This window comes from Silurus meridionalis, chromosome 23 (genome assembly GCF_014805685.1).
Source record: "Silurus meridionalis isolate SWU-2019-XX chromosome 23, ASM1480568v1, whole genome shotgun sequence".
NCBI classification, from domain to species: Eukaryota; Metazoa; Chordata; class Actinopteri; order Siluriformes; family Siluridae; genus Silurus; species Silurus meridionalis.
In genome coordinates this window covers 13170176-13189688 of record NC_060906.1, presented here as the reverse complement: position 1 = coordinate 13189688, position 19513 = coordinate 13170176, and the positions used below count along the sequence as shown (strand labels likewise).

General features: G+C 38.9%; 1 protein-coding gene across 2 annotated transcripts in view; it reads right to left on the bottom strand.

The window, feature by feature from the left end:
• rtn1b (reticulon 1b) overlaps positions 1 to 15507 on the bottom strand; it is a 37146-nt gene extending 21639 nt beyond the window's left edge. For both annotated transcript variants that reach the window (XM_046836350.1, XM_046836351.1), the window contains exon 1: positions 15091 to 15507. In XM_046836350.1, coding sequence (XP_046692306.1) covers positions 15091 to 15271 — 181 coding nt within the window. In that variant the 5' untranslated portion in view covers positions 15272 to 15507. The remainder of the gene's footprint in view (positions 1 to 15090) is intronic.
• Between the last annotated feature and the right edge of the window lie 4006 nt (positions 15508 to 19513).

Sequence of the window (19513 nt, the reverse complement as noted above, 5' to 3'; positions counted from 1 at the left end):
CAAGATGAGTGTTTCATTCTAAAATGTTTGCCAGATCAAAGAAAAAAAGCAGACAAATACTAAGTCTTGTGAGTTAGTGTATAAACCTGATGGTTAGCAGAGAAAAAGATGAAAAACAGGAATGTGACATAGGAGGCCACTCACTCAGGTTGAGAGCATTAGTGTGTGTAAATGCTATCACCACTTACTCTCAAGCCCACATTCCACCCGCTACATAAGGCATTCTGTGGAGGAACTCATGACTCATCCACATTGTTAAGAGTAGAGACAGAAAGAGGAGGTGAGACGGCAATGACACACGTAATGATCTCAATGTTAGAGAAGACAAACGAGGCAAACATATCAACGCGCATCAGTAATGAAGGTTATCTTATCTCTGGCTGTAACCTTCATCATGGAACTCAATCCTGAGCTCAGGTTAATGTTTGGGAAGAGTTTCACATCTCTGTGAGTTTACATGAGTTTCCTCTTCAATGCTTAGTGGTTAAGACTTTTTTGGCTTGAGGTCATAAGCTCAAATCCCATCACCTGAGCCCTGAGGTGTGAATGGGTATATGACTAGTGCCCTATTCAGAGTATCGAGAGCGAATCTGACTCCACCTTGACAATGACAGTGATAAAGCTGTGACTGATGATTTGAAACAAAACAGATCACATTGCTGTATTATTATAGTTGATACATTTTCAATTATCAATGTTCTAAACACAGATACGGCTGCTTCGCATGGCTTTCATGTGTAAAATCATTATTTTAGAAAGATTTCCATGTCAAATGATGAAAAATATAATGTTTAGAAATAAAGTGAAGTAGAAAAACGCTATGAAACTGCATTTTTTTTTCTAATTACACTCCCAAAAAGGGGGATAAATGCACTAACTGGCACTGCAAGACCAGGTTATAATGTTATGCATCGCTAAAAAATGCTAGATATAACACAGTGAGCCAAAAACAAAGTATCTTTGGCTGTGTTGTCATGGCCTGGTGTTAATGACAGGTCAGGTATCAAAAGAGCTGACCTGCTTGTTGCAGTCAGAACTTCATAATTTTACACTACCTCAACACACACACACACCACACACACACCAGCACTAAAAAGTGTGTGAAAATGCAACAATACTGGCAAAATGTGAAATAGTATGTTTTTTTTAATGTAGGTGGACCTTATTGAAACATTTTATAAAATATTTGAACTCGGGTTTGAAACAACAGCAGATTATGAAAGTATTTCATCTGCTTGAAATCTGCTTTGAATAAAAACAAAATATGAGTAGAAGAGAAAAACAAGTACTATATAAGTGAAAAACATGAAAACGTGGGTTTTTTTAGGGCACATTGCTGGATTAAAAAATATCTGAAAATAATGTAACATAATATAACATACAGTAGACCCTTCTCTACACTCTATGGATTTTAACAATGGACCGTGTTTTTTTTTTTTAATCATTATAAATACTCTTTAATGTTATACTCCAACCAGAAAAATGCTAGAGTACACCTTTAAGGACGGCTGAGCTACTGGTGTGTCAGGCTTTTGCTACAGTGCTAACACTAATGCGCTTTATGCCAGCTAATCACTCCTCCCCTAAAGCACCTAGAAAGGAATTATACTAAGAGGATCTATGAATTACATGAATGAAAATGCAGCCTAGTAAAAAAAATCAAAAATCAAAAAAAATAAAATCGCAGAGTTTTGCCATCTGTTATGAAGATTCAGTTTATTCTGTAGCTGGGCCTCAAGAAGTGGAAACAGACACAGCTATAGGTTGAGGTGTAAGTGATGTAGGACTAACAAAAAGAGATTTCTGTGTGTAAATGTAATAAAAGCAGACAGGAGCATAGCATTCATTCTTGGTACTACTGACTCAAAGTAGAGAAAAAGGCAGTGAGGTAAATGGAGAAACGGGTAATAAAGATTATCCATAACAGATTTATTGGTTTTAAACAGGGCTGGCAGGAGGAAAGATAATACCCTTTTACAGGGATCCAAAGCAACAGCTGATGTGGCCTCTTAGCATAGTGTTCCCATCAGGTTTTACGTGACTAATGCTGCTGAAGAGCATTGCTGTTATGGGTCTCAATGCTATACAGCACTGAAACTATCCTGATTAGATTAGCATCATACAGTTCCATATCGCCATATGCTAGTATGCTTTTATGGTGCTGTGCACCAAAAAAAGCAGAACAACGAACCAGAGATTTTGAAGAACATGACAGGAGAGGACCAGCCAGAGGAAGCATTTTGTCTTTTACAATTTACACCACCATTATTAAGAACGCAATGTAAGGTCAGCTGTCTGGTTGCATTGAGCCACCAATGGATCACACTAGTGGTTTAAATCCCACTCCTGTAGACCCTGAAAAGTTATCTGCTAAACAAAATGAACAGGCCTTGACCTGATATTGTGCAATTATGCACATGGTACTTACAGTGGACTAGGGTTTAAATGCTGCTATTGTGTGTTCACTCTGATTTTAGAGCATGACAACCTCAATGCACTGATAAATACAATATCAGCGCATTGTTAGAAATCACCTAATTAGGTTACAGCTTTTCATATATTCATTTATTCATCCATTTATATTCAATATCCGTTTCCTACTAGAAAGAGTCGCTGTGCAGGACTCAGTCGTGTCTTTATCAAATGCCAGTTTATCACCGTTGCATTTTCCTGACATGTGAAATCATGCTCAAGCAGTAAATATTTTCAGCCCTAGCTGTTTAAAGGAACCACAGAGTAGGTATAGGATGCGTATAGATGGCACAATAATACTTTTAACTTTTCCAATACCATATCCTTGAGCAAGTAGTCAATATCGATATCCATTCATGAATTATGAATATGAATTGCATTAGTATACTTCGATATGAATATTTACAACTTTGCATATATTCAAAATAAATGAAGCTACATATAATTGTAGCTAACAAATATGACTTTGACGTAACTACCACTTTTTGTTTCAGTTAAACACAAATCGTTTACATTACAACTATAATGAATATAATGCTTTATAAAGCATAAATAGAAACATTTCAGTTCCAGAGGAATCAAACTTGTATTATTTTTCATTATCATGTTATAGGATCAAATTCATTCTTTTTCCGTTTTGATATACGATCCAACATTTCCGCTTGTATCAGCCCCCTGACGATCCAGAGTATTGGCTCAGCGTCACCACTCCTCTTATATTCTTAAAATATTTTGTTGATATTTCTTTCCATTGGCAAGAAACGTAGCAAACAGGCTCCTGTCATCCACTGTATATTACTGTTAACAAGAACTCTTGACAGGGACACAGACGAGCTGCCCACTTTTCATGTGTTCAAATATGTCTATAAGAAAGAGACAGAGAGGAGTGAAAAGTGATAAAGTTTCAGAGAACCATAGCTCTGTGACTAGCTCTATAATCTCCATTTGAAAACTGGTTTTGGCCATGCCTTTCAGTAGTGTGTGTTTGTGTGAATGAGCGAGCAGCAGTGTTAGACAGACAGTGTGGGCCTACATGATCCTAAAGCAGCAGTCCAGTGATGACACTGAGCTTTATCCATACTGACAAGCGATGGGTCTTTCCTCATCTTCACAACGAGTTACTCTGTGTGTGGCTTGAGCACAGATGGTGGCAGAGTGCAGGCTAATACAAAACACATACTCTATGAGGTTTGGATTTTGTCTTTCTGTGTATGCCTGTCCAAATTACAAAGCTTTTTACTATTGGACAAAATTTTGGCAGCCAATCAGGAAAGTGGGGAATCAGAGAGTCCAATATGAGGGAAAAGGAGGGATGAAGGTTAAGCTTTCTTTCTACAGGTAAGGCATTTATCTGTTATATAATGTAGTGTGTAATTTGTGTCATTTCCCAGATGTGGAGCTGCAAAGAGAATGTTTCATCTCCAGTGATCTTTGTCTTTTAGCTTATATATTCACAATTAAATGGTTATATAGAAGTTTTACAGCTCATATAGGAGTCAAAAACGGCTCAGTAAATACTTTGTTCAGATAGCAAATACCACAAAAACTATATATATATATATATATAGATAGATAGATAGATAGATAGATAGATAGATAGATAGATAGATAGATAGATAGATAGATAGATAGATAGAGATATATACTGTAAATAAACCACATCTCAGGACTGGCTGGACTTTTTTTGTTCTCCACACAGTATTTCGGAAATGGCACATTAGCTCACTACCATTAGCTTCAGAAATGCATTAAGCACCACCGGGAGTGAGTCATGTCACCCCGAGGTCATGCACAAACATTTACTGTGATTATTGTTAAACAAGCACAGCTTTAACTACAGTCAACTAACCTTAGGAAACCGCCTCATTCTGTAGACCCTATGCTGTTTTTTTATCTTGCAGATTGTCCACAGTTACACCATGGCACAAATGATCAGTTGGCAATAAACAAACACACTGATGCTGGATCATGCAATGCCATGTTGTTAGGTAACTGTTAAAGCTTTCTAAATAACTACCTTTGGTTGAATGTTGGAGATTCTCTAAGTGCATATTGTCTTGGTGATGTGAAATTAACTCTCACAGTGGACAAGGGCAAAATCCAACACAAATTTACATAATTCAAAAGTCACATCATCAGTTCTAATGAAGTGGGAAACATTTTAAAATCTTACATACAGCAGCATTAATTAAGGTATATTTTGCTTTTTTATTGTAATTATGTCTGGGAAACTCAGCTCCTAGGCAGTGAGGCAGTAAAACACTCTATTACAATGTACATAAAGCCTGAATTCTCCTAGTTTATACAATTTCACTGTGAATACATGGACAAAAGTATTGTGACATCTGACTTTTCCAGCCATATGTGGTTCTTCCCCAAAAAAGTTTTTTTCTATTTTTGTACACAATTGTTTAGAATGTCTTTAGAAGTGATTTCTCTTCATTTCACCCCAAATCTGTTTCAACATGACTGCTCCTGTGCACACAATAAGCTCCAGGATGATATGGTACATATAGATACATGGGGTGGAGAGGAAGATCATGATTGGTCTGTTATAGAGCTCTTATCTCAACCCAACTGAACACCTTCGGGATGAATTGGAATGCTGACTGCAATCCAGGCCTCCACACTCTTCATCAGTACCTGACTAACACTCTTGTGGTACTTGTGGCACCACTTCAAAATCTAGTGGAACATCTCCACAGAAGAATGGAGGTTTTTTATAACAGCAAACGGGGACTAGATGTGGAATGGGATGTTCAGAAAGCACATACAGATCTTATAGTCCACAGACCTTTGTCCATATAGTGTAGGTGTTCAAGTAAAGTGTCTACTAATCTACTGATTTCTGTGCTTTGTACTTGAGATTGACTGTCCCAATAACCAGTAGTTAGTCTCAGCTACCTCATCCAACTGATCCCTTTCCTGTCATCATTATACACAGGTTAATCCAGACAATTAGTAAAGCCTTATCTAAATAAAATTGTATAGAATCTTTGAATCAAGCAGGGTTGGGATTATAATTTGATTTACTTCTCTTAATCAAATTGAAAACTTACTTATTTACTTTTACTTGATTATGTGTCTGACAACAACAAAAAAAACATTGCTCCTTACATTTTTAATTAGACCTTAAAAGCAGCTGTTAAAAATCTGTCCTGTCTTCTCTTATAAAGCCTGTATGCTGTACATGACTAAAAGGGGCTTCTGTGCATTTGCTTTGCAGTTTAAAGCATCCTAAAATTATGCAAAAATCATGTCGCCATCTGCTGTGACCTTCTCATGCCTTTCAGTCTAATTAACGCAACAGCTATTCACATTAGAAAACAGTGTTGACTCTGAGGATGAGCAGGCGTAAAGGGGGTAATGCAAAAACGTATATAAAATGTGGTGCCTAATTTGCCTTGCTACAAGGCATGAACTCCATTTACTTTGCAAAAACATTTGCATTATGTTTTGCTAATTTGGTAACTTGATTTATTTAAATGCTAACCTGTTTCCTTTGCTATCACTAGGTTAGACTAGCCAATATAAATTGGCTAAGCAGCAAGTCAAGTCAGCGAGTCTAGTTCAGGGGTCAGCAACCTTTTTGAAACTGAGAGCTACTTCTTGGGTACTGATTAATGTGAAGGGCTACCAGTTTGATACACACTTCTGAAAGAACAAATTTGCTTAATTTACCTTTAATTATATGTTATTATTAAAAATGTATGATATTCATATATATCTAGTCAGGAAACCACCAGCCACGCGTCCCTCCAAGGCTTTAACTAGTGGTGCTATGGTGAGATATTTTTTAGAAAAGGCCCACTGGTGACTGGTGTGGTCCTTGCGGGCGACCTGGTGCCCGTGAGCACCATGTTGGTGACCCCTGGTTTACATGATATTTTACTTACAGCTGAATAGTCAGCTATACAATAGATGATTTACACTGAAAATTATTTTTAAACCATTTTTTTTAATTATATAAATGTTTCATTTGATCAGTTGACAAGACACTTCTAATTTTAAGTGAGTTTTTTGCATTTACTGTACTATCATTTATGTAGTATTTCTCAGCACTTTTTCTACTACTGACAGAAATGTGTCAAAAATGAGAGATGTTAAATGTCAGCAGTGTTTGGCTGAAGGAAACAGAGCTAACGATGCACTGCAGCTGAAATTGGAGAGATGGATGTTTATTAGTGTAAGCACTGTACCGCTGGGCTAATAGTGATGTTCAGTAATGAGGCTGCACAGTGTGTTTCTTTCTGAAAGGCTTTAATTTGTCTTCCTGTGTATAAGCTGTGATGTTGCTTCTTTCCAGTCAAGTCTGTTTTTTTGGTCTCTCAGACACTGTTCTGTTCTTCAAGTGATTTTTTCTTTAATGCGAGATTGCACATTACTAACAAGACCAGCCTTGATGTTTAAAGGTTTTATTATGCAGGTTTTTGGAAGTGGATTAGTCTTCTCTGTCTTATGGCCAAGAGAAATGCCTTGGAGTACTTCTATAGGCCTGCTAGCTTTTAATGTATTCTGCTGAAATAATCTGTTTAATGTGTTTTCTACTAAAATGTGTGTGCTTCTTGAAGTCCCTTGTGTTTCTCTTGTATGCGCATATCAACAAGGCAAGGCGGTCAGGTAGCTTCCAGAAGACACACTGGTCCAGATCCTTTATTACTGTTGCTCTTTTAAAGAAGACAAGCCATAAAACCAGGTCAAAATACTGGAATTCAACATGACTTTTACAATATAATGAATTATATTTCTTTACAGGATTGGTCTGTTACCTATATTACTGTGCTTAATTACAGTAAAGCAAAGAATTGTTGCTGTAACAAAGAAAGGTATTAGTCTAATAGTGAAGCATCCAAGTGAATACATTGAAAAACTGCAATCTCTGGAAATGGACTTAATTAGAATGAGCCGTTTGTAAAACTAAATGTACCCATATTTTAAGAGGGAAAAAGGCCCCATTCTCCCTATTAAATTGACTTACAGTTCTATTTGCAAGCTGTTAACAGTAATTTAACAGTATTTACAGCCAGATGTAATCTGAATATGTGTCCTATGCTGCTCTGGTTTAATAGTTAGCATTGCTAAAAACCTGCAGTTAAAGGTAAGTAAATGAGAGTGCAGTAGCCGACACTTTGGACTGTTAATAAGTTAATAATCTGTTTATTTAGATTTGCATACAATATAATTTGTATCCTGTTGTCGGGATTCTTTTATTCAATCATTCGTGTAAGATAAACTTTTAGTTTTTTTTGTTAGAGTATTCAAATATTTTGGACATAATTCAGTAAAATATTTAAAAACCAAAACAATCGAAGCCCTGCAAGTAAATTAATAATAACGAGAAGTCACTTGTAGATGATGTTAATCATTGTAGTGCACATGAACATGTTTCCATGGTGCCTGGATATGTGCCAAAGTGAATCTATTCCCAAAGCTTTAAAAGCTTCTGAAAAGCCAGGTCAGTAGCTCTTAGTCAGAGCTAATGGCTGATTTGGAGGCACTTCAGATATCACAGTGGGAATTCAAATTTCTCTGCACTCGTTTTTGTTCTCTGACTAGTTTTTGAATGATGCTCCATGCAGGGACTAACAACACCGAAGTCGGCACGTGACAGCACACGTGCTCGGAAGCCTATGTGTGGTTTTATTACAGCCTGAATTTGCATTGCAGCCGCTCTAATGAATGAAGCAATGGATTCTGAAACAAAACAAAGCAAACCACATTTAAAAACAAAGCCTGAGTGATAGGAAAACCTAATTAATGGAGAAAAAAAGTGGTGGATGAATGAATGGGATTTATTTATAAGCGTTAGCTAAGTACGGATACTCTTTAATAATGGATGTCCAAAAGTGGAAAACAGAAAGGTAAAAAAAAAAACAACAAAAAAAAGTATTATTGTAATACAATGTTAGTAAAATTATAAAAGATAAAAGAAGTATTTTTAGTGTACTTTTAATTATGAATAATAAAGCTTTTAAAGCAACTTTAATACAAAAATACGTTTCTCCTTTTATTCTTCTTCCACCACAAAAACTTAATCTTGAAAAAATTTAATCTTTGTAAACAAAAAGTACACAATAGAGCAAAATGCTTAGAGCTTAAGAGTATTGTTTACAACTGAAACATCTTTGTCAGTCATAGTTATTTTTCTGTTCTAGCCCAGTGTTTGAGGAGGTGTGTCATGTTTGCACCCTTACACAAATTATATGCAATGCCAAATTTGGTCATGACGCATTGTGTCTCTTCACGTTGCATAATAAAATATAATTTGTGGCTGTTAAGCTGGACGTAGAGTCGCGAGACAGTGTGAATCTTCAATTTATTATTGTAGCTAATTAAATCTAAAAGCAGATATGTGTAAAATTCTTCTGCAGATCATTACAAAAACGCATGCATTGTGGTTAAGCCGTAATGTGTATTTTGTTTAAATATACAGTACTTCCTAAAATACGTCACAAACAGGTGCAGGATCTCTAGCCTGCACACCTGGCAACAACTAATAACAAACTAATAGGCCTGATACATAATCTGCTTATTCAAGGTGCCTGGGTGAGTGATTTTTTTTCCACTCCTGCCGGTGGTTTCAGAATCTGATGACATTCAATGTACAATCGTAAATGCCTGAGGAGAGGTCAAAAAAAGTATTGGAAATTGTACTGAATCACACCTTTTACTACTTTCAAAACCATTAAAGGTGAAACTACTTCCTTTTTAATGAACACTTTAATATGCACTCTCAGTGGAACAGTGTCTTGAAGACTGGGAGTAAAAACTGGATAGGCTTCTTCCCGCGTCTGTTCCGGTTCATTTGTCTCACACTGATGCTTTTATGCTTCTCACCATCCACTCCATTATTTATGCGCAAATGGAAGAGCTCAATAACAGACGGGGCAACATAACCTCACAGCTGTCAATCACGGGCATGCCAACTCACGTCAAGTGAAAAATTTAACAAGTTTGAGAACTAGTGGAGTTATGGATGCATTCTCCTCAGTCAGATACATTTTAACATAAAACTGAAGCACTCTGGTACAACTGAGACCCATTTACAAGGAAAGCACAGCATTCATCAACTATATAATGTTGGTTCATGTGCATGTGGTGCCTCTGTTTTGCACTTTCAAACAGCCTTTATCCTATAAACCTATAACGTTTATTGGTTTAACCTTTTTACCTTCACCTTATGTTCCAAAAAAGGTCACATTACATAATAACGGAATTGCAGTATCTGTTAGCTCAGTGGTCCCCAACCCCCAGGCCGCAGACTGGCACTGGTCCACGGGTCAATTGGTACCGGGCCACATTATTTAAATTTTATTTATTATCTGATTCTGAAAGATGTTTTATTTTGGAACATTTCCGGATTCTCTCCACCACATCTGTCTATGACTCACTCTTGATGCATGTCATGATGCCTCGGTCACATGCCTTACCTCCATCCGCTACCTTCTTAAAGGGGCTGCTCCGGCCGCTAACACATAATACATTACTGTGAATGCAGAAGTGAGATCGTGTTGTTTCCGGAGACAAACCCGCGTGGGGAGTTTGGTGAGAAAGTGCGCACGTGGTCAGAATAGCAGTCGTGGTAATGCACGTGTTCGGATTAGCTCCAGTTGCACAGCTCGCGATGTACACATCTTTTGGCACACTGACTTATGAAGGTCGGTGATCCCTGTGACTGTGCATTACAAAACTAGTCTTAAAAGTTTCTGATACCATATCACACATCATACTGTCATTCATTCAGCATCTTGTGTGATTTGGGAGAAGGTGAGCTGCTAGGAACCGGTACTAAGGCTGACATTGTGTGTAAATTTCTACTTATAAGAAACACTTAAAACTTCTTACCAACCAATGCTAAATCTGAGCACACCTCGATTAACCTCTGTCAACACCTGCAGGAAATGACATCCTCAAAATCATCAAGCTCTTCACACAAAAGAAGATGGCTTAACTCAGTGGACATGAAGTTCAATGTGTACAAAGAACTAAACTATGAACTAGAAGTCTGGCTAGGATAAACCACTGAAGATCAATGCGTCTTATAATACAACAGAAAAAAACGTATTGCTTATAGTTTTCCTATAATACAAGAGAATAGGCCCATAGAAGTAACTTAACATGGCCGTTCCACTGCTTATTAAACACAAAGCAAACTTAAAAGAAATGTATGAAGACATGGATGTACTGTACACTGGTGTAAATGCAAATGAAAGCCTTTTAAGGGCTTGTTTTTTTAAGCTTATAAGATAAGCGGTGTGCATGTGCAGTACATATCTAATATAATACAACCTAATAAATTTTATAATTGTTTTACTAAAGCTTCATACAGTAAACATACTGATTTGTCAGACACATACAGTACAATATATAATTTGTACATAATTCTGTGTAGTGGACATATATTTTTTACCGCAGAGAATGGTTTTATGCACAGATTATTATATTGTACATACATTCTGTATTATACTAAATGTACAAGTCATTCATGAACATGCCAACAACCCATTTAATATTGCATGTATGTGAATTAATAACCATGCAATTGATCTTAATGGCGGCTCATTGATGAACATATGTATGAATTTAAAGCATTTATGTTTATCTTGCTTATAGTTGAGAATTGAGCAATGCGTTGCATCCACGGCAGCTCTGCGCAACTACTATGCTATTATTGAAATGTTCATCAATGCTAATGTTAGATGCATGGTTGCTAAGGGATAAGATAATGAGATACCTCATAGACTATGAAAAGAAATTCTAATTTCCATTTGATCCAATGTCTGTGGATGTGTTATACATACATATATACAGATAATTGCTCAAGGAAAAAACAAAACAAAACACATGGTTATTTATGAATCTGTTTTTAAGCCTTATTGCCAGCTTGGAAATAACTGCAGATAGACAGAAACACAACATGACTGAGGAAGAAAAAAAATATACTAATGTGAGCCACATTCCTAGCTAGTGACTGTGCTGCACATTCACAGCAAAGCTCCAATCAGTCATATTCATCTCTTCTATTCTGTGCACTTCGTATGTATGAGGGATTGCAGATAGAGCTGCTAATAATGTGGTGCTAGCTTTCACTTTCTTCACTCTCCTCGCATAATGTATTAGATCCTGAAACAGAACATAAAGCACATCCACTGAGAAAATATAGTATGAGTTTTAAGAGGGGTAAAGTGCGTACATGAACTGCTCATGGGATTGAACATTTTGCTGTTAGACAACAATAGATAACCTTGACCAGACAAACATCATTTGTGGGCGTTTTCTTACCATTGTCTCGGCTTCAGGAAGGGGCCTTTACATCACCCAGATATGAAATTAATACAAGAACCCTTGCATATTGTGGGACTCGTGAGTAAGTAACCCGATCTTTCTGCTTGTATTTAGAACACCATTATTTGCTTTTAATTAAATCCTTAAAATTAGTATTCATTACAAAATATTATATGAATTCGTCTCTATCAAAACACATTAATGACACATGAACACATTCCAGTTTGAACAAGTAATAATTCCCAGTGTATCATATGTTGATCTTTATGCAGCAGCGGTCCAAAAAAACAAACCAATGAAATATTTTCAGTTTCCATGTGTGTTAGTCCATGAAGTATAATTGAGGGTTACAAGACAAACCAGAAATCTCTTTATATTGGCTTCTTAGCCAAACAGGATACAGTGTACCCAAGGCATAGTTGTAAAACACTATTTCAGTGATTATTAACTGACCTGAATACAAAAATGTGTTGAACTTCAATCAGCACTTATATCTATAGTTATAGGAAGGTTAGTCACGGCCTATACTGTGATGACAAACAAATATAAGACACCATGTAGAGAGAAGCAATCGCTCACTTTAAGCCGGGAAAGGACAAATCAATCGCTGAGCACAAGGTCAGATTAGACAGATCAGGCCATGATGTAAGCATAAAGTGATACCCTTAACCATTACACTCAGTAACTGGAGCTCCAGACAAAAGACAGATGATAGTGATTTCCTTGACCTAACTTGCTCCACTCTAGCAAACACCAGTGTTCCTGTTTTCCACACTTCCAGGAGTTATCTGCGCGTTCTGACAATGCGAAACATGCAAACATAGCAACAAAGGCTTTATAAACAGATATATCTACTTTTCTGTCTGGAGGCTCAGTTACAAAATCTGATGTTGTTTTGGGCTGCAATATAACTTCGCTTCAAAACCGCACTAACACCCAAGACAGAGGAGATGGCAGTGGAAAGAAGGGAGAAACAGTTAAAGCTGGCAGAATGTTCTAAAGTCGTGATTGGACATGATTACCCCTCGGGCGATGTGGAAAAACTAGCAGCTGCTAGTCAGCTTCAGCATGGGGTTTTGAAAGAACAACAAAAACGCCATACACATATTTATATCATAAATCTGAGCTGAATGTTTAGTTGCAGTATTTAAAAAACAGTTTTATTATCAGCCGAGAAAACTGAGTGAAGAGAGGGCATCTATTTTTACTATATTAACACATTTAAGAAGAACCTGAGTCAGATGTGCAAAAGAACCTCTGCAGTCAGTCAACATTAGTTTAGCAAAGTACTCATTTATCACTGGAATAAAATAAATGCATGAGCCTCAGCTATTAAATCCTAAACACATCCTAGAAAGGGATCAGTCAACATTACTGCTCACTTATATCACGCTCATTAATTATTACTTCCTGAGTCTCGAGAGCAAAAAGAAGCAAATAAGACATTATATTACACCTGCATAGAGCTTAGATTTCCATTAGTCTCTCTGAACAAAAGAACAAAATCATTAAAACTCAAAACAACAGCGAGGCAAGAAGTGATACGTTTTTGTTAAAAGAATGGACAAAAGAGACCTAATATATGGAAGCTGTTAGCATCCACAACTACCACAAAAGCTAATTGCAACCTAAAATGCTTCCAAATAAGGAATGTGATCCTGTTCCAAGTATCCATGTTAAGCTTATACTGGACTGACTGATTGAATATTATCTGAATTGGACCACAGTGATACAGATCTTCCAAGTAATCATAGTCCACATTGACTCTTAACGTGCTGGTGAAGTTTTGGTATGTTGCTAACAGATGTCAGCTCTGTTACTAAGAAGATACTGGTACCACTGGAGATTCTAACGAGTTTCTACCGCTGCATCATCGAGAGCATCCTGACCAACTCCATCACTGTATGGTACGGAGGCTCCACTGTGTGCGAACGTAAAGCCCTGCACAGGGTGATCAAAATCACCCATCGCATCACCGGCACCCAACTACCTTTCATTGAACACCAGCAGATGTCTGCGCAGAGCTCACAACATCATCATCACCCACACTTCACATCCCAGTCACAAACGGTTTTACCTCCTTCAATCAAAAAGGAGATACAGGAACATACGCACCAGAACCAGCAGGTTCAGGGACAGCTTTTTTCCCATCCACCATCAACCTACTGAACTCTACACTACACCATTAGATCACTGTATAAACACTGTATATAACTTCTGTGCAGTTGTACATACAATGTACATATTACATATTTTTATACTCCTCAATCTCATCACACACAAACACACACACACACACACATATATATATATATATATATATATATATATATATATATATATATATATATATATATATATATATATATTTACATGATGTACATATACTACATATTTATCTGCACTTTAATTTGCACAACTGCTACTTTTTGTAATTCTGGTAGATGCTAAACTGCATTTTGTTGCTGTGTACTTGTACTGTGCAATGACAATAAAGTTCTATCTATCTATCTATCTATCTATCTATCTATCTATCTATCTATCTATCTATCTATCACTTCACAGTCACATCCATTTGTGTTTGTTAAACTTTACTCCCTTTACGCTGTTATAATCACATCTGAAAAGGCTTTCCACTACACTTTGAAGCATTGCTGTGGGGTTTGTGGGATTTGCGATTATTCCACCACAGGAGCATTACACAGGTCAGGCACTGATGTAATGTGAGAAGGTCTGTTAGGTCAGTGGTCCATTTCATCCCGAAGGTGTTCGGTAAAGGGTTGAGGTCCGGGACACTCTGTGCAGGACACTGCGCAGTTCCTCCACTTCAATCTTGCATGTCTTTGTAGCTCACTGTGCACAAGAGCATTGTCATGCTGGGACACATTACGACCTCTTAGTTCCAGTGAAGGGAAACTGTAACGCTACAGTCGGAGATGTTCAGGTCAGCTGTGTGCTTCAGACTTTGAATAAACATTTGGGGATGAGGCACATAATGGATGTGATGGCCATGTGTCTGTGTTTACGCTGGGGTATGTGGACAGTCCAGGTTTGAAAGAAGTGTAACATTTTAACTAACAATAAAATCAACTACAGCACATCTGTAACACTTACAACAACAGTCCACGTGACTATGAAAAAACCCTACCCTATAATTTCTGGACAGACACAGGTAGAGCTTCCGGTCCAATGGCCTCGGGATAAAAGTTAGTCGGTAAAAGCAGCTGTTATTCTCGAGTCACCATCTACAAACCCTGAGATCTCAGGAGTTCCTCTGGGACTAAAAGCGTGAAGTAAAAGTAAAACTGCCTTCTTTGGCCTAATGAAAGTTACCTGTAGATGCAGTTTCCATGGTGACGGGGTGAGGCGGATGTTGGGAGTGCTGCTTGTGCTCGTCCTCGCGCTCCTCGAAGCGGCCCGAGGTGCTCTTCTTCCCGAACAGCTCCATGTTCTCCAGATCGTCTCCGTACCACGCGCCCTCGGATGCTTCCTCGTCGCTCGGCTTCACCGACATGTCTGCGCGATGCGCCTCAGACACACTGATCCTTTTTCCTTCTCGGTTTTCTTTCTTGGGGGGAAAAAACCAAAACAAATTACGCAATTACAGGAGCAGACGATCAGGACAGGGAGGGAGGACGAAACGACAACAACCACAAAATAAATAAAAACAGACAGCGGCGCGCGAGCGTTGTCGGTCTGAGCTCGTCCTCACGCGCCTGCGAAAATGGCTCGCTCAGTTCAGCACTTGGACGCTGACGTCACCGTGTCTGAGGCTCAGGACGGGCGCGGACTGAGGATGAAAAACACTCTGTTAACTGTTTACGGTCAGGACACCGAGAAAACAAATTTCTCTAAATAATACTATATTACTACCTTTTTATTTATAGAGAATCACTCCAGAGGATACAGGGGAAGATTACTGATTACCAACTAGCAAGCTGCCCCTATCAATACTATATTACTGTATATACTGTGTGAATACCTGGCATGTACTGTATAACACACACACACACACACACACACACACACACACACATATACATATACACTGCACTACAATAGCACCTGTCTCAAGAGGATATATTAGTTAGAAAGCAAGCTTGGTGGTTAAAGCAGTGGAGTTTGGATCAGAAGGTCATGAGTTCAAATCCCAGCAGCATCCAGAACTCCTTTAAACCACAGCTGAAAGTCTCTAGGAATAAGGGTGTAAATGTAAATGATAAGTCAGCTCTCAAAACTATTGGAAGAAGTAGTTTCTAAGCATTTCCAAAAAAATGGCAGGTCTTGTGGGATGTTCCTGGGATGCTGTGGATAATACCAGAAAGTGGTCCATGGAAAGACAGCTAGATAACTGTCAGCTAGATCATGAGCACACAAGGCTCTATGTGGGGATTAAAGTGTGGCTAAAAACACTCTCACTGTTTAGAGGAACCCAGAGCACAACTTTTTCAAAATGACACTACAGTACTACCTTATTTTTTATCGAGATTCACTCAAGAGGATACAGAGGCAGATTACTGATAACCAACTTGCAAACTGGCCCTATCAATACAATATTATATACTGGATGAAATTATAAATAACACACACATATACATTCACACATGCTGAACTACAATAGCATCTGTCACGACAGGATATTTTAATTAGAAAGCAAGTGTACAGGAGGTGATAGCTTAGTAGTTAAGACGATGGACTTTTGATCAGAAGGTCATGAGTCCCAGCACCACTCAGTTGTAAATCACTCTGGATAAAAGTGTAAATGTAATTAAACAGTCATCTCTTTAAGTTATTGGAAGCAGAATTGAAATGCTGGGTATGAGCATTTCCAAAAAAAGTAGGTCTTATGGGATGTTCCTGGTATTTGGTGGATAGTACCAGAAAGTTTTTTTTGCAAAGACAACTAGTTAACTGGCAACAGGATCATGAGAACCCAAGGTCCATTAAGGCATGTGGGGTATAAAGGCTAGCTAAAAACTCTACACTACAGTACTACCTTTTTTTTTTTAGAGAGATTTAATCCAGAGGATACAAGGGCAGATTATTGGTAACCAACTAGCAAACTAGCCAACCCAGCCATTAGGGTTGCACAAGCCAGTGCACTCTTAGTGCCGGTCCCAAGCCCGGGTAAATGGGGAGGGTTGCGTTAGGAAGGGCATCCAGTGTAAAACCAAATAAAATATGCGGATTACAAAACAGAAATTCATACCGGATCGGTCGAGGCCTGGCTACCAACACCCACCATAGGTATCGTTAGCCGACAGGGTACTGGTGGAAATTGGGCTATGTTGGCCAAAGGAGGAGAAGGAGAGATGATGTCTACAGAGACGGCAGGGAAAGGAGAAGTGTAGGAGAGTAGAGTTTCCGGCGGGTACTTTAAATGTTGGTACTATGTCTGGTAAAGGGAGAGAGGTAGCTGATATGATGGAAAGAAGAAAGGTAGATATGTTGTGTGTTCAGGAGACCAAGTGGAAAGGGAATAAGTCCAGGAACATTGGAGGTGGGTTTAAACTGTTCTATTATGTTGTGGATGGAAAGAGAAATGGTGTAGGGGTGATTCTGAAGGAAGAGTACAGTAAGAGTGTAGTGGAGGTGAAGAGAGTTTCTGATGATTGTGAGGCTGGAAGTTGAAGGGGTGATGATAAATGTCATCAGTGCCTATGTCCCACAAGCGGGTTGTGAGATGGAGGAGAAGGAAAGATTCTGAAGTGAGTTTGATGAAGTGGTAGAAGGTGTAACTAGGAATGGAAGATTGGTGATTGGGGCAGATTTCAATGGGCATGTAGGTAAAGGGAACAGAGGTGATAAGGAGGTGATGGGTAGGTATGGCTTTAAGGAGAGGAATGTGGAAGGGCAGATGGTGGTAGATTTTGCTAAAAGCATGAAAATAGCAGTGGTGAACACTTATTTTAAGAAGAAGAAGAGGAGGAGAGTGAAGACTGAAAGAAGAATAAGATGGTAAAAACTGAAGGAGGAAGACTGGTGTGAGGTTCATAGAAGAGGCTCAGTGGTGGTGAAGTGGTGCTGGAAGATTGGGCAACTACTGCAGAAGTGATATGGAGACAGCTAGAAAGGTACTTGGTGTGACATCTGGAAATAGATAGGAAGACAAAGAGACGTGGTGGTGGAATGAGGAAGTGCAGGAAAATGTGTTGACTAGTGAGGAGAGTGTGTTGAGAAGATGGAGGGAGTATTTTGAGCAGCTGATGAACGAGGAAGATCAGAGAGAGAGAAGGTTGAATGGTGTGGAGATGGTGAAGCAGGAAGTGGATAGGATTAGAAAGGAGAAAGTGAAAGTAGCAATTAAGAGGACAAAGAGTGGAAAGTCGGTTGGACCAGAAGACATAGGGCAGGGAGATGTTAAGGAGAGATGGCAGTGGAGTTTTTAACAAGATTTTTTAACAGGATTTTGGAAGGTGAGAAGTTGCCTGAGGAATGGAGAAGGAGTGTGCTGGTACCGATCTTTAAGAATAAGGGACATATGCAGACCTGCAGTAACTACAGGGGAATTAAGTCACACCATGAAGTTATGGGAAGAGAGAGGAGTTGTGGTACTGTATTAGGAAGTCTGGTGTGTCAGAGAAGTATGTGAGGGTGGTGCAGGACATGTATGCGGACGGTGTGACAGCAGTGAAGTGTGCAGTAGGAACGACAGACTGGTTTAAGGTGAGAGTTTGACTGCATCAAGGATCGGCTCTGAGCATTTCTGGGTTTGCAGTGGTGATTGACAGGTTGATGGACGAGGTCAGACAGGAGTCTCTGTAGACTATGATGTTTGCGGATGATATTGTGATTTGTGGTGAGAGTAGGGAGCAGGTTAAAATGAGCTTGGAGAGGTGGAGGTACGCGCTGGAGAGAAGGGGAATAAAAGTCAGTAGGAGTAAGACAGAGTACATGTGTGTGGATGAGAGGGAGGGCAGTTGAATGGTGTGGTTGCAGGGAGAAGAGGTGAAGAAGGTGGAGGAGTTCAGGTACCTGGGGTCAACAGTGCAAAGTAATGAAGAGTGTGTTAGAGAAGTGAAGAAAAGAGTGCAGGCAGGGTGGAGTGGGTGGAGAAGAGTGACAGGAGGGATTTGTGATAGAAGAGTATCTGCAAGAGTGAAAGGAAAAGTTTATAGGACTGTGGTGAGACCTGCGATGTTCTATGGTTTAGAAACAGTGGCATTAAGTAAAAGACAGGAGGTGGAGCTGGAAGTAGCAGAGCTGAAGATGTTGAGATTTTCATTTGGCGTGACAAGGATGGACAGGATTAGAAATGAGTTTTTAGAGGGACAGCACATGTAGGACGTTTTGGAGACAAGGTGAGGGAGGCGAGATTGAGATGGTTTGGACATGTGCAGAGGAGGGACATGGGGTATATCGGTAGGAGAATGGAGCCACCAGGAAGGAGGAAAAGAGGAAAGCCAAGGAGGAGGTTTATGGATGTGGTGAGAGAAGACATGCAAGTAGTTGGGTTGGAAGAGAAAGATGTAGAGGACGGGGGGTATGGAGACGGATGATCCGCTGGGGACGATCCCTAATGGGAGAAGCCGAAAGAAGAAGAAGAAGAACTAGCAAACTGGCCCTATCAATATAATATTATATACTGAATGATATTATATCCAACACACACCTATACACACTGAACTACACTAGCACCTGTCACAAGAGGCTATCAATTAAAAAGCAGTGTACAAGAGATGGTAGTAGCTCAGTGATTTAAGGACTCCTTGATTTTTGTTAATTTACTAACTGAACCATTGGCTATTGGGTAGAA